The 15,032-nt window shown below is 41.4% G+C and overlaps 1 protein-coding gene across 6 annotated transcripts in view; it reads left to right on the top strand.

Moving 5' to 3' along the window:
- ZDHHC2 (zDHHC palmitoyltransferase 2) overlaps positions 1-15,032 on the top strand; it is a 647,387-nt gene that overhangs the window by 251,073 nt on the left and 381,282 nt on the right. For all 6 annotated transcript variants that reach the window (XM_078678140.1, XM_078678138.1, XM_078678139.1 and 3 more), the window contains exon 7: positions 6,493-6,613. In XM_078678140.1, coding sequence (XP_078534266.1) covers positions 6,493-6,613 — 121 coding nt within the window. The remainder of the gene's footprint in view (positions 1-6,492; positions 6,614-15,032) is intronic.

Here is a 15,032-nt window from a genome sequence, read left to right as displayed (position 1 = left end):
GCCCTTTGTTGTTGTCCTGGGAGCAGTTCACACCTCACTACAGTGGGTCGATCAGCTGCCAAATGACAGCTGAAAGACACTAAAGGCCGTAGAAGCTTTAGGCAGATTAATAGGTAACTTTCTAAAAGTATCTGTTCTAAAATATTTATTACAAATCTCACTTTACCAATGAATTGGGTTTGTAATACATATTTTTAAAAGCCCTAGTATGAACTCTCTAACTGTTTCCTAAGTGGAGATAGCAATATTAAATGTAATGCTGTGAAAATAGCCTATTGGGACTTTTTACTGTAAAGGCATGTTTAACATAAACCTTTTCAATGTCCTGCTTTTATATACCATTTACCCTGTCTTTCTCTGCATTAAGGCCTACTTAGGGGTGACTTATTGATATTTAAAAGGAGGGGGTTTTAGGTCTGTCAAAAGGGGTTATTTTGATAGGTCAAACTAGCAGTTAAAACCTGCACCACTGTGCTACACATGGCAGGCTTGCACTCATGTTTTCGCTGTCATTGCAGTGGGGAGCACAATATGCGCTGCAGACCACTGGTGGCATTTAACTTACAAGCCTCGGGTACATTTTAAGCACCATATCCTAGGGTCTTATGGGTAAATTACATATGTCAATTTCAGATATGTCAATTTCTTCATGTTGAAAGAGGGAGCATACGCACTTTACCTCTGCTTAGCGTAGAGTTCTGCAGCCAACCAAAAGATGGTCATGTCCAACAAAAACGTTAATGTGTCTAACATTGTTGATGCTAGTGCTGGTTCTAGACTTTCCCCAACTGTATTTTAAAATGCAAACTCTCCTACCCAAGGAGCCCCAAACATTTGTATGTTAAAGGTCTGCTGTACCTCTCAATCTTGAAAGGATCCGTTTATTTTGTAGCGCAGAGCTTTAGTGGTTGTGAGATTTTAAACCTGGATTCTCCAAAGTCAGTCCTGGAGAGCTGGATCCATATCAGATTTTTAAGTTACCTACATTTATCTAAATGTGTATATGCTAAAAATCTGGCATAAATCCAGCCCTGCAGGAGCCACTTTGGAGAACCCTGCTTTAAACCATTAATATTGTTTTCATATGAAAACTGATTTTCCTTTCTTTTAAGCATAAACCTACACAAGAATAAGTAGGATACATAAGTTCCTAATTATAGTTTATTGTTTTTTAGGTGTGGCATAATCGCTGTCATACAAATGTTGTCATGTATGTGTCTACAGCCTGAGCCCTGGTCCTCTTGCCAGGTAGCCTCGATTTGAGACTTGTTACCCGATGGCTGGAAGGGAGCATTAATTTGCCTATATCCTCTGGGTTGGATCATATTTCACCTGTGCAGAGAGTGTCACTGAGCGAATGGCCATCCACTTCATGATAATCTTAGTGCATATTACTCACATGGACATCAAGTACCATGTGAAATATAATGTACCTTTGTTATAATGGTTTGTCTTTAAAAAACATTATTTTCATAGGTATTCTACAACGGTTGATCTTCAACATTCTTTCCATGACCACCGATTTTAAACTTTAACTTATTATTATTACACAATTTACATTTGTAGAGTGTCTTCATGTTGGTCCTGATGAATGCCCTACATCTCATTATTGTACTACTAGTGCAGAGACATGTTGACCGGATCTCCACTCTGGGGTTGAATCTCCTCTCCATCCTGTTTTGTTGTTCTTATTCCTATTCTTGGAGTCAGAATAAAAAAGTGCATTCTACCAAGAGATTGCTTTAGCTGATTGTTTTCCCAATTGCCCTATGCACTGTTACTCATACCTGACACTTTCATAAGGATTATTTTCATCTAGAAGAGCTCCTCCTGTGCTCAGGATTTCCAACTCACACCACAGCAAATTGTTGTGTTGTGAGGAAGGACGTTATGATGTTGCATGCCACCCAAGGGAGGGTGAGAACTTTCGTTCGAAAACCCTTTTACTTTCAGAAATTTCTTTACCTTCAGCAATGTTAGAGGCAGAACCACCATTCACTGAGTGACAACAAATGTCATGGCAGTGTACAGACACGGGTATTTTTGTGGTTTGCTTGTTATTAGGCGTATATACTCGCTGGTCTTTAAATACTCCTTGACCTGGCCCTCCTTTGTGTCTTGTGCATTTCCAACAAAAGCCATCTCTCCTGATGTGTACTTAACAAACTATAAGACATTACGAGCATTGTAAAGACATTCATTCAACATACACATGCTACTACTAGAATGATAATAGTTATGGAGCCAAGAATGGTTATGTCACTGTCTTGTGCAACTATTTTACCTGACACAGTGGTACATGAAGAGGTTACTTGAGACATTACACTGTAAGATACATTGCTAAATGCCGCTGTCATTTCTACTGCTCTGTAGTTCCTACTGATTCGTTAGCTGATGTTATTGGTGAAGATATTTGTTTTTTCCAATCATCTATCCCTATGATAAGTCTTTATTAGCAATGTCACTTGGTCTCAATAATAGATTTTGCAAAGGAAAAGGGAGAAAACAATAATTCTGCAGGAGTGCGGGAGGTGACCAAGCTGTAAATGTGATTTAAGAATGGCAGCACCCGAGAGTGAGGCATAGACAAATGGAGTTTGATAATGGAGGACCTGATTTTGTTCTGCAGACAAGGTTAATATGACATTAAGAGCTTTAGAAGAATAAGTTATGGGCACAACCATTACTGTATGTGTGTCTTTTTAAATGCCAAATTGAGGAAGAATGTTCAGCTCCAATTTTATAGCTTTGTGATACAGAAGCTCAAAGATTCCTTTCATGGCATTAATAGTGTTGAGAGTGAGGAATTGATAGAGTTAGCACCTACTGATATGGAATACTTTGCCAAGGGTATGAGTTTTATGAGTTTGGTACATAATCTAAGATGGATTCAATTTCACTCGAGGTTGATGTTCTACTGTGTTTATGGGTGGTGGAAAGCATACAAAATCCCCTCTTTCTTGTGCTGATCCTATCCTTTAAATACCTGTGTTGCAATACCAACCTGGAATTGCATTGGTAATGCTGTGCAGTCAACAGAGGTGGCATCTATAGATAAAAGACTGCCCTTTTGGTCATTTATTTTGGAGAAATCAGAATATTGTCCTTTTGCTTCTCAATGAGAGCATTTCTTTTCTCTGTCTCGGGAGCTGCCTGTGCGAAAACCTCATAACCCTATTACAATGAGTAAGCTGTAAAAGAAAGAGCACTGCCCATCCTTGCTGACATGTTTGCCAACTAGTTTTTTATTTATAATTCATTGTTAATGTCTTTAAAATAAAAAAATGTAAGAGGCACTTTTGTGTGTCATCAACTTTACTCAGGGGTGGATATACAATTGTATGCTGACATGCTCTCTAGTTTACATGTAACTGGAAAGCCCAGGTGGCTTTAGATTCATTTCAGGAGATGTAATGGTACGATGAGCAATGTTTACTGCTGGGACAGAAAGGTTGACTTGCATCCATCCTATCAATGTCCTGTTTACCACCCTACATTAATTTACCTGACTTGCACGGTTCGGTAGATCCAACTTCTATCCAGTTACTTAATATTCTCTACTGCAGCACCAACATGATTCCTTAGACATATGCAAACTAGATTCTGCAGGTTCACTTAGGGTTTCCCAAACAACCACAAAACTGGTTAAAACAATATATGACTCTCTGAACTTGGGTTTTAACTACCTGTGAATTGAATGTGGGCAGTAGATGTAGTGTGTGGAACATCACTAAGGGATGTTACCCCATTCTTTAGATGTTGACAGATATCTTATACGTGCAGACATGATCTTAGAGTGGGAGTTGTTAAGCCTCCTTCCTTTTAGGTGGACATTTGTACTTTAAGCCTACAATTTGCATTAACAAAGTGCATGCTGATGTCTTGATTCTGAGTTTGATTAATAACAAGAAGAAGGGCTCAGTCACAAGAAAAATGTCACAAAGAATTGCATGTATGTGTGTACAATACAATACAATGTGGGTTTAAGATTACTCAAAATGCCTTTTGGTGTGTAATATTGGTTACCAGTAAAAATAAATTATCCCAAAGCATGTCACATGCATTACACTGATGAGCACACATGGTAAAATGCTGATCTTATTGATGAGCCAAGTCCAGCAAATGTTCTCTAACAAAGTAATTTTAAGGGTCACTGCCTTTAGAGTCTGATGTTGTGCAAACTTTTGCTTGTAATTTGCGAAGATAAACATTGTTATTTCTTGTAAAACATTCACATTTTGCTTATGCCTTAATTCTGGTGAGAAATTGCACAATATGCTATTTCGATATCAACGAACAGGACATCTTAAATCACATTAACAACTCTCAGGTACTTGCCTTAACTGCCTCCAGAGTGAATGAACAATCCATAATTCACATAACCAGTTAACCAATGCTTAGGTAATATTTCTAGTTAAATAACTGTAATGTTTCATGTTTTGAGGGAATGGTGCTCCTGGTGTTTACAGTCCATTCTTGTAGTGTTTACCAGCCTAGTCTTGTTTTTGTTTATGTCGTCACAGTAATAGTGACTGCAGGGGGAAACTTATGGATAAATACTGAATTTCAGCTGTTATGCTTTGGACTGTTGGGGCAAAACTGCAGAAACAGCCATCACGTCAACGTGCATCATGCACTAGGCTATTTCCCCTATACCCACAGAAATCACAATAGAGTGACACATTGCTCTATGTGGCCCAGGTCTGATGGTGTGGTGCACGTGCTTACACTTATTAGCCATGCTTATCTGTGTAGGTGTGAATAAGCTCTCACTCAGCCTGGCTTGGTGTCCACTCAAAGGAAGGTGTAGTCTGGGACCACTGGTGTGGAAACTCAGGCACCCATCAGTAGCCACATTGCATGGATTCATTGGCTCAGAACCCAACCTGACACTACTCAACTGTGCATCAAGGAAAGTCCCATTTGCTTTCAGAGGGGACTGGGACCTCCATCCAACAGGGCATAGAGCAGAGAATCTCTCAATCAGCACATTCGGTATTCCCAATTTACGTCTATGAATGGCATAGTCCACGGCTAATCCGACAGGGCCCTCCGTCCTATTGTTGTTGCCAACTGTCTAAGGCCTCAGGGCTGAGATGCACACAGGCAGATCTGATACGTTTATGTTTTCATGTAGCGCTGGTTCAGACAAACATCTGGGCAGCTTTGAATGCTCTCAATGCAGGGCCTTTGTGGAGGCTCAAAGCAGCTGATAGGTCATCTCATGTTGCTGAGCAGCCACTGCTCACCAGTGAGGCGCAGCCTATGTTCTCTAGCACGGTATGTTACCACGCCCACCTCTAAACATACCTGTTGCAGAGTTGCATACAGAAGAGGCCCATCAAGAATTTCACCCTTGCTGTAGTTCCTAAAGCAAGGGGATGTGTGGGTGGGGTTCACTATGACCCTGCACATAGGCAGTCTGAAAAGTGGAAGTCATGAGTCATGCATGATGCACAGTGCCATGCCATGAGGTGACTGTGACATGGTGTTGTTTCCAGGGCTTTAAGCTGGATGAAGAAAAAGGGGGTGTCTCTCCAAAGTATGTGTTTGATGTAATTAAGGGTGTGGCTTAAAACACCTAAGCTAAAAATCTGTGCTTAGCACAGTGTGCCTCCGGACTGGTATTTTGCCTCTTCAGTCATTGCATCCAGATTTATAACTCAACAAGCAACTTTACACCTACAACAAGCCAGAACTGTTGGCTTTGTCAGTTGTTGTTAGGTGCATAAAATAAAAAAGCAGCAATCATGGCTACCTTGAATATAATATTGAAAATGCGCTTTGCTAAAATGATGAGACTGAAAGAACACTAGCCTCATCTTTTTAACTTGTTTTACCAGCTTCTTTTCTTGAACTGGATTCTCACTTAGCAGCATTGGCGTTTTTGCACATTCCTTCCATCTGACAGAATGCCCTGTCCTAGACCGTGGCAGGAGGAGGCCACCGCATGCAGTAACACTCCATACTGGCCCATTGTCATTCTGTATGTGGCGATCAGCCGCAGACAGAATGACAATGGGTGGGGTGGGGCTGCTCTTGTGCTCCCAGGAAAAGTGGGAGGAGGCCCAATTAGGGTGCTGAGACTTCATGCAGGGAACAGTACTGTTCCCTGCAATGCCTAAAATTACGGAAAAAAGGCGTCAGTAAAAGGGATCCAAATCACGGACGGTCCGTGAAATTTACGGATAGTCGGTCACCCTACTCAGGCTATCTCCGTGAAAAAAATTGAAACTGAGGTATGGAACAACAGAATTGATCCCAGCCAATACACTTGCAGTAGCTTACATTATATAATGCATATCAATTTTTCATTCTTTACTCTGATCTGAACAACCACACTGCCCCACAAGGAATGTGAGTCATAATGAGAAAACTAGGAATGCAACAAAACTTGAACGCATTCGCTTTGGTGAAGAGATAATTAACTCTAAAAATACATTCTTCCTATTACATAACTCTCAAGACATGTAACTTGTGTTTTGTTGACAGGGTGAACAACTGCGTGGGATTTTCAAATTACAAGTTTTTCCTTCTCTTCTTGGCATATTCTCTGCTGTACTGCCTATTTATTGCTGCCACGGATTTGCGATATTTTATCAAATTTTGGACGGTAGGTCTTAAATACAGCACTATTTTGGGTAGAGAGTCGATGGATTACTAAATACTAGCTCGTGTTTGAAAAATGCCTATTCGCCATGAATCAATGTCTATCAGTGGCACACAATAATTGCAAGTATGCCCAGCTGGAGGCCTCACAAGTAGTGCCCTCATGTGCAATTTAAGTCTACAATTCTATATCTATTATTAGGACACCATGTGCTCATGACATTATGTAGATAGACCTAAATTAATTTATTTTATTTTATAACGTGTAATGCTTTCACCCAATGATGAAACTACCTTCTACTACAGAGATGTTGATGATTAGTAATTTTATCCATAGAGTTAAGGCTGAAATATTTTTTTTTTTTAATGTTGATGAAAATGCGCGATTATGAGTAAAGTATATTGCATGCAATGTGCTGTCATTGTACTCACCCATCCCTCACCAACACCTCCACGACTGATCTATGTGACCATTCGGCAGCTAATGATCTTACCTACCACCTGGTTAATACGTGCAGCTTTTCAGGTCGAAATGGTCTGGGTAAAAACACATCTGTTTCGAAATTCCAGTGAAGGTGTCATGTCGAGCCATTATATCATCTTATATTAGTAAATGGCAGAATCCCTTTTCCAAAACTATATTCTCTGATTATCCATCGCGTGTCTTCTTTTTCTCATATTGTTCGATCATCGATTCTACCTCCTTTGTTTTGTCATCTAAAAGTAGCACCATTTTGTGAAAAGCAAGAAGGACGTTTTAAGCCTTTAATTATAATGCACTGAGTGTAAGTGCATTACAGGTCAACGTATTGAACACAGTGTGCATTAAAAAGTAACAGTTAAAATTAACCTTCTGGAAAAATCCTGGGAAGAACACTCAAACTGGACATAAAGGGGTCTTTGAATCCTCTTACCTAACAGAGAATGGCTGATCATATGGAATAGGCGTTCCTCGCGGAGATGATGAGGTAGGTGAGACTGTCCTTAACTTACTAAGCTGCTACGCACTGCGTCTGCTGCACACATTCATGGAGAAAGTAGAATAGTTTGGTAAACTCTCAGTGCTGCTGGAATTAGTCGAGTTGGCCTTTAATGCTCAGCAGGCTTAGATAATCTCCAATGGAAAATTCATAATTTTAGGTATCTATGAATTAATCATAGTAGGGGCACCACATTCATTATTTGTGAGCGTTTATTTGGATTTGTGTGACCGAGGGCAATGGAGCATTATACAGGGCAAGTGCCCAATATTATTACCCACGGCACAAGGCATACTGAGTCAACCAAAAGTAGAAGGAACTATCTATGTTTTCAATATGGCCATGGGGTTTTTGACACACTAACAAAAATTTGATTACCCTTCTGATCTTTATCATGCTGAAAATGGTGATTCAATCTTGGGGCCCGATTTAGAGTCCTGCAGACAGAGTACTCTGTCGAATTGGCATTAAAGTACCCTGTCTGCCAAACTCTAGGTCCGCCTGTCCAATTTTGAGCCAGGCGTACCTCCAGGTTTATGCCGGTAGAGTAAAATGTACTCCTTTGGCGTAAACCTTCCTCTGGCGCAATGGTAGTGCAGACTATTACAGGTAAACCATCCTACCATCTTCCCTCTTTAGAGTGGGCAATTGGATGGCTCTTTCTTTAGCGATCTGTCACTTTAGACAGTAAAAATAATAAAATTGACCCCCACACCATGGAAGAAAGCTGTTAATGTTGGGGGGCATTATATTTTTTCTTTTATGACCACAAGCTCCACATACATAAGTTTCTTGTTGGCAAAGAAAAACCTTAAGAACTTTTACAAGTGTGGTGTAGGTATTTGTTAGCAAAACAAACAAGATGATGGACAGAATGTTGTACAATGGAAAAACATTCTTCCCCAGTCACAGATCTGGGTTTAATCCATCGTTATTTTGCTCACCAAGCCACCCCAGTTCAGACATGGCCATATGCAAATCAGTCTTGACCCTGTGCCTCATGGGAACAGTCCAGCCTGAACTGCCAAGCCATGTCTTCCCTGGACCGGAATCAATCATCCCAGGACCGGTCTGAACTGGGGATGCTTGGTGAGCAAAATAATGATGGATTAAACCCAGATCTGTGACTGGGGGTGAATGTTTTGCCTGTTCCTGGGCACCTCAAAGTGCAAATGTGGGGCAGTGGAAGAGGATATCACTGACTTCGCTTGGTCGTGTCCCAGAATGCAGACCTTTTGAAATAGGTGACATTATTGTCGAGGCTTCAAGTCCACGGGTCCTACAGGTATTTATGTCAGGGGTGATGAAAGTGATTCCAAAGGTAGGCTAAGAATGCTACCCCAGAGGTTAAAGACTAGATTCTTTAACCAAATATAATGATTTGGAGGAAAGCTGGCAATCGGAAGTCAATCCTGCATCTTGCCTTAAGACATTTGAGCATCATTTGTCTCAGTTCTGTAAGGTGAAAATCCCATAAATGCAGATGGTAGCAGCAGGACTGTAATCCTGGTCCTGTAGTACCGCTGGAATGCTGCTCTCTAGAAAGATGATGGGATGGGTGCAGTCCGGGTGGTATATGTTGAGAACAGGGCGTGTTAAATATGCATTGTATCGCTAGTTTCTCTGTTTGTCCAGTAACTGCAGTTTGAAAAAGAAAAAGTATTTTTTATTGCTAAACTTATGCCTAAATGAATTCAACCACCAGCCCATCTTTCCAGCCACATACCCAATGCAACCATCCATAGAAAAGTACAAAATCAAACGACGAATGGCATTATTTTCTTTATTAAAAATAAAGACCAACCCATTTGATTTTTCACTGGGATTTTTTTTTAAATCTGCCTCAAACTTAAACTAAATCTAAAAGGAGAGAACTGCTGTTCAGTTTTGTCTATTTCATCTAAACATTTCGTATAAAGGCTTTCCTTGTCAAGACTGCCAATGTCTATTTATAGCTGAAGCCATGGCTGGTAACATTTCTAGAACAACAATTTCTTGTCAAGGACGAGTTCGCCATTCCAGAGAAATAACGGGCATGTTTTCTATGAATAGAGGCCTTTTATCAGAGCATCTATTCCCTTGCAATACATTAACTTCTTTTTCAGCCTGATATGATTATCACTTCATCACTTGGTGAGGAGAGATTTCTGTCCGAATATTAGATCATCTGTAAGAAGCCGTGAATACTATCCATGGTACACTCAAGAAAAATAGTGTTTTAAAGACGTCATTGTACGACAGCTAGCATGAAATGAAATGAAATTAAATTAAATGAAAGGAGCTTTTATAAAGCGCATGGCTACCAAAGGCCTCCCAGCTCTAAAAGACATACCTAAACCAGAGATAGTAACATGATCAAGCAAACAGAAAAGTTTTAAGGAATTTTCGGAAGCGAAGATGGTTAGGGGAAACAACCCTTATAACGCAACTATTACAACGCACACCGTTACAACGCACACCATTACAACGCAGGATCCGTTACAACGCATGCCTTTACAACGCATGACATTACATAGCAGATGCTATTACAACGCATGCCATTACAACGTAAGTATTGGTAAGTATGTTTTTTTTAAAATGTAAATTAAATAAATTAATTTAAGTAATAGTATATATTTAGTTTTGGGTTATGGGGTACAGGGGTATTTTTAGGTTTCAGGGCTAGGTTTGGGGTACAGGGGTATTTTTAGGTTTCAGGGCTAGGTATGGGTTTTGGGGTACAGGGGTATTTTTAGGTTTCAGGGCTAGGTATGGGTTTTGGGGTACAGGGGTATTTTTAGGTTTTAGGGTTAGGTTTGGGTTTTGGGGTACAGGGGTATTTTTAGGTTTCAGGGCTAGGTTTGGGTTTTGGGGTACAGGGGTATTTTTAGGTTTCAGGGCTAGGTATGGGTTTTGGGGTACAGGGGTATTTTTAGGTTTCAGGGTTAGGTTTGGGTTTTGGGGTACAGGGGTATTTTTAGGTTTCAGGGCTAGGTTTGGGTTTTGTGGTACAGGGGTATTTTTAGGTTTCAGGGCTAGGTTTGGGTTTTGGGGTACATGGGTATTTTTAGGTTTCAGGGCTAGGTTTGGGTTTTGGGGTACATGGGTATTTTTAGGTTTCAGGGCTAGGTTTGGGTTTTGGGGTACAGGGGTATTTTTAGGTTTCAGGGCTAGGTTTGGGTTTTAGGGTACATGGGTATTTTTAGGTTTCAGGGCTAGGTTTGGGTTTTGGGGTACAGGGGTATTTTTAGGTTTCAGGGCTAGGTTTGGGTTTTGGGGTACAGGGGTATTTTTAGGTTTCAGGGCTAGGTTTGGTTTTTGGGGTACAGGGGTATTTTTAGGTTTCAGGGCTAGGTTTGGTTTTTGGGGTACAGGGGTATTTTTAGGTTTCAGGGCTAGGTTTGGGTTTTGGGGTACAGGGGTATTTTTAGATTTCAGGGTTAGGTATGGGTTTTGGGGTACAGGGGTATTTTTAGGTTTCAGGGCTAGGTTTGGGTTTTGGGGTACAGGGGTATTTTTAGGTTTCAGGGCTAGGTATGGGTTATGGGGTACATGGGTATTTTAAGGGTTCAGGGTAACGGGTATTTTTAGGGTTCAGTTTTTAAATAAATAATTTTAAATAATTTAAATAATTAATTTTAATAATTTTATTATTTTTTAATATTAGGTCTTTAATAATAATTGTTCTTTTTAAAATAAACTATTTTTTAAAGTATATATATTTACAAATTAATTATTAAAAAATAATTTAATTTATTAAATTAATGAAATTTTAATAAATTACATTTTTTTAAAAAATAATATACTTACCTATACTTACGTTGTAATGGCATGCGTTGTAATAGCATCTGCTATGTAATGTCATGCGTTGTAAAAGCATTCTTTGTAAATGTATCTGCGTTGTAAAAATTGCGTTGTAATGGTGTACGTTGTAAAAGTTCGCGATGTAACGTCATACATCCATGGTTAGCCTTGAGACAGATAAAATCTGGAAGTTGATTCCACTTTTGAGCAGAGATAACAGAAAAAAGACGACCCCCAGTCCGGACTCGATTAAATCTCGGGACAATGGCAAGATGTTTCGACTCAGAGGGTTCTTCTAGGGACATAAAGAGAAACAATAGATTGGAGAATTGGTGGCAAGTTAGCCGCTAGTGATTTGTGGACAATGCATAAGGTCTTAAATTGAACTCTTTTGTCCACTGGCAGCCAATGGGGTGCCCTAATGTGCGGCTTAGCAGATTCTCTGTTGTGGGCATGCATCAAAAGTCGTGCTGCACAATTTTGGACCGTTTGAAGTTTTCTTATGGCAAGACAGGAGGAGCCCGGGTACAGCATGTTGGCATAATCAAGCCTTGGTAAAATCAAGGCTTGAACCAGGAGTTTCCTGGCGTTAAAAGGCAAGAGGGTCAGGATCCTCCTAATCCGCTTAAGCATGCCATAGCATAAGCCAGCAACCCTGGATGCCTGAGTTTTAAAGCTCAAATTATGATCAAGCCAAACTCCCAAACTTTTTACTTGGTCTTTGGGAGCAGGCATATCGCCTATACATTTCGGCCACAAATAGTCATTCACCAAACCAGTAGTCTTTCCCAGAAACATCAACTCAGTTTTAGCTGAATTCAGTTTTAGGAAAGAAGAGTCCATCCAAGCCAAGACTTTCTCCAGGCCATTAGCCAGGATGGACTTATTGTTGTTCATCAGCTTGAGGGACACAATAAGCTGAGTGTCGTCAGCGTATGTGACAGTCTTAACCTCGAACGGCTCAACAATCTCAGCTAAGGGGCGCATATAGACATTAAAAAGTGTGGGGCTCAGCGAGGAGCCCTGAGGAACCCCACAGTGTAGTGGCATCCAGTCGGAAGTGGCGTTGTTCTCAAACACAAGGAATGAGCAATCAGCAAGGAAAGACTCCAGCCATTTATATAAGAAGCCCGTCACTCCAATCTCTCTAAGTCTTACCAGCAGAAGCTGGTGATTGACCGTGTCGAAGGCTGCGCTGAGATCAAGCAAAATGATCGCAGCGGAGCCTCCGGAGTCAAAGATTTTCTTAGCCTCCTCAACAACTGATAACAGGGCTGTTTCGGTACCCTGTTGGGGCCTAAAGCCCGTCTGAGAGGGATGAAGGCAGTGATTTTCTTCCAGAAAATCCAAAGCACAGAATTGACATGCCTTTCGCAAATTCTGGCAATCCCAGGAAGTAGCGATATTGGTCGATAGTTAGAAAGGACTCTGGGGTCCAGAGAGGGCTTCTTCAAGAGGGCTTTAACCCTAGCCTGTTTCCAATGGGAGGGGACGATCCCAGAGGAGAAAGAGCTGTTGACAAGATCTAAAAAGAAAGGGGCAACTGAATCAAACACCTGATGGAGAATGCGGGGAGGTGCTGCATCACTAGGGGAGCCAGATTTTAGACGCTCCAATTGTGATTTTAGGGTTTCCAAATCCATGCATGGGATGGAGTCAATGACAGGGTGTGGAAAAGGGGAAATATCTCTAATTACAGAAGGGTTAATCACGTCTCCTGGGACAAGAAAGGGAGGAAAGGCCAGGTAGATTCTTATGGAAAAAGAGCGCAGGATCATTGCAGTGTTGTGAAATACTACAGGAGTAGGACCCGCCAACCAGGTTGGGATTGGGGTAGGTAATTAGAATAAACAAACAATATCCCAACTGGTATTAATGAAAAGGCAATTAAGCATGTATGCATTAAGCATCACGTGAACAGAGACAAGGAGACTCAATAACTTTTTTCAAACGTGCTCATGGCATCCTATAATTAGAGAGAACTAGAGAGATACAGTTGTAACAGCACTGTAAGTAAATAAATAACAAAACAACCCGAATTGGCCTTGGTGCTCAGCATGTGTAGGTGACACAAAGGTGGCGCCGCAAGTGACAATTGTGATCAGCGTGTATGGCGCGTAGTGACTGGTGCTCGAATATATACAGTGAATAACAAGAACAATGTGGCTTCAGATAATTTACAAAGCAAGACTATACAAAGTTTTGCAGAATTAGTTTGGATGAGCCACACTAGGGGCTGCACCATTTATTGTGCTGAACGGTCGTAGGCGTTTCAATCCTCATTGTTTTAGATCATCTTCAGGACCGGGTTGTGTTTGGAAGACAGTGCTGGAGCGGTTTAAGAGAGGTCCGGAAGGCGTCAAATAGCCGGGCGGCCAATGTCGTGCCCAGTGGAGCCTGGCCCGGAAGGAGTATCCGCACGGAGCGGTGCCGGTAATCGATTTACATGGATAAAGGCCGGACAGGTTCAAGGGCGATGCCTTGTTTGAAGATACCGTGCGCTGAGTGAAGCAGCGAAGGACGGCTGTAACTACTCGCGTCCGGGAGTAGAGTGACCGAATCACGAAAAGCCAAACTAGGACCTGAAGATGATCCCAAACAATGAGGATCAAAACGTTGATTTTCTACTAAAAGACCACTTTTTAAGAATATGACTGTCAAGCGTTGTCTCTAGCCATTGATTAATTTTAATGTTATCTGACTCAGGATCATTGCTGAGCACAGGCCTCCCACTGTCGAGTGAAAGCGTCCAGGCATCAATGGAAAGTTTAGCCCAGTTCCGGTTCCAGGTTTTATTTTGTTCCCTTAACTGTCCACACTCCTGTGGAGACCAGGCGAAAAGGACCAAATAATGATCAGACCAGGGTAGAGGAAAAGGTTTATTCACCTTAAGGTCATTAATGTTAGAAAAGAGAGGGTCCAGAAGATGACCCTTCTGATGGGTAGACCCAAGCACTTTTTGTTTCAAAGCTAGTGCATCCAGGATGTCGATTAGCGCCTCCGATTCCGGATCGTGGGCCTGATCAAAATGGATATTAAGGTCCACCAGAACTGAAAAGTTGGAGGTAGAGCTAACTGATTTGGCTATGATGTCTGGAAGTTCCTTTTTGAAACTGACACAGGGGCCGGGGGGTCGATAAATGAGCGTACCCGAGAAGGAACATGTGGGGGAGAAGCCAATCACAACAAAACAGCTCTCATATTCAGTGATCAAACTATTGGTAATTTGACAGTGATAGTTATCCCTATATATGATGGCTATCCCCCCACCTCGTTTTTGTACTTGGTCTTGCCTCTGGATAAGAGAACCTGGGGGGGAACGTAGAAACTACAGCAGAGTCTGCGGTACTAGTGAGCCAAGTTTCCGTTAGGAACAATACATCAAATTTGTGTTCTTCCAGAAGTAGCCTTGATTCGATAGAATGGTTGGGTAGGGAGCGACAATTCAACATAGACATCTTGAAAGTCCTATTGTCAGAGGTGCCAATAATAGCAGCAGGCTCAGTAGAGGGCTGAAAACTAAAAGGACAGTGCAAACATTTAGGCATCCCAGTGTCAGGTGCCATAGAATGCCGGCAGGTCCCAGCGACACTCATCCTGAGCTGGAGTAGTTGAGAATGAGAGTACAAGCGCTGACCTGTGACCGGAGAACCAGGGGTC

Source organism: Lissotriton helveticus, chromosome 2_2 (genome assembly GCF_964261635.1).
Source record: "Lissotriton helveticus chromosome 2_2, aLisHel1.1, whole genome shotgun sequence".
Classification (NCBI taxonomy): domain Eukaryota; kingdom Metazoa; phylum Chordata; class Amphibia; order Caudata; family Salamandridae; genus Lissotriton; species Lissotriton helveticus.
This window is presented reverse-complemented; position numbering and strand designations above follow the sequence as displayed.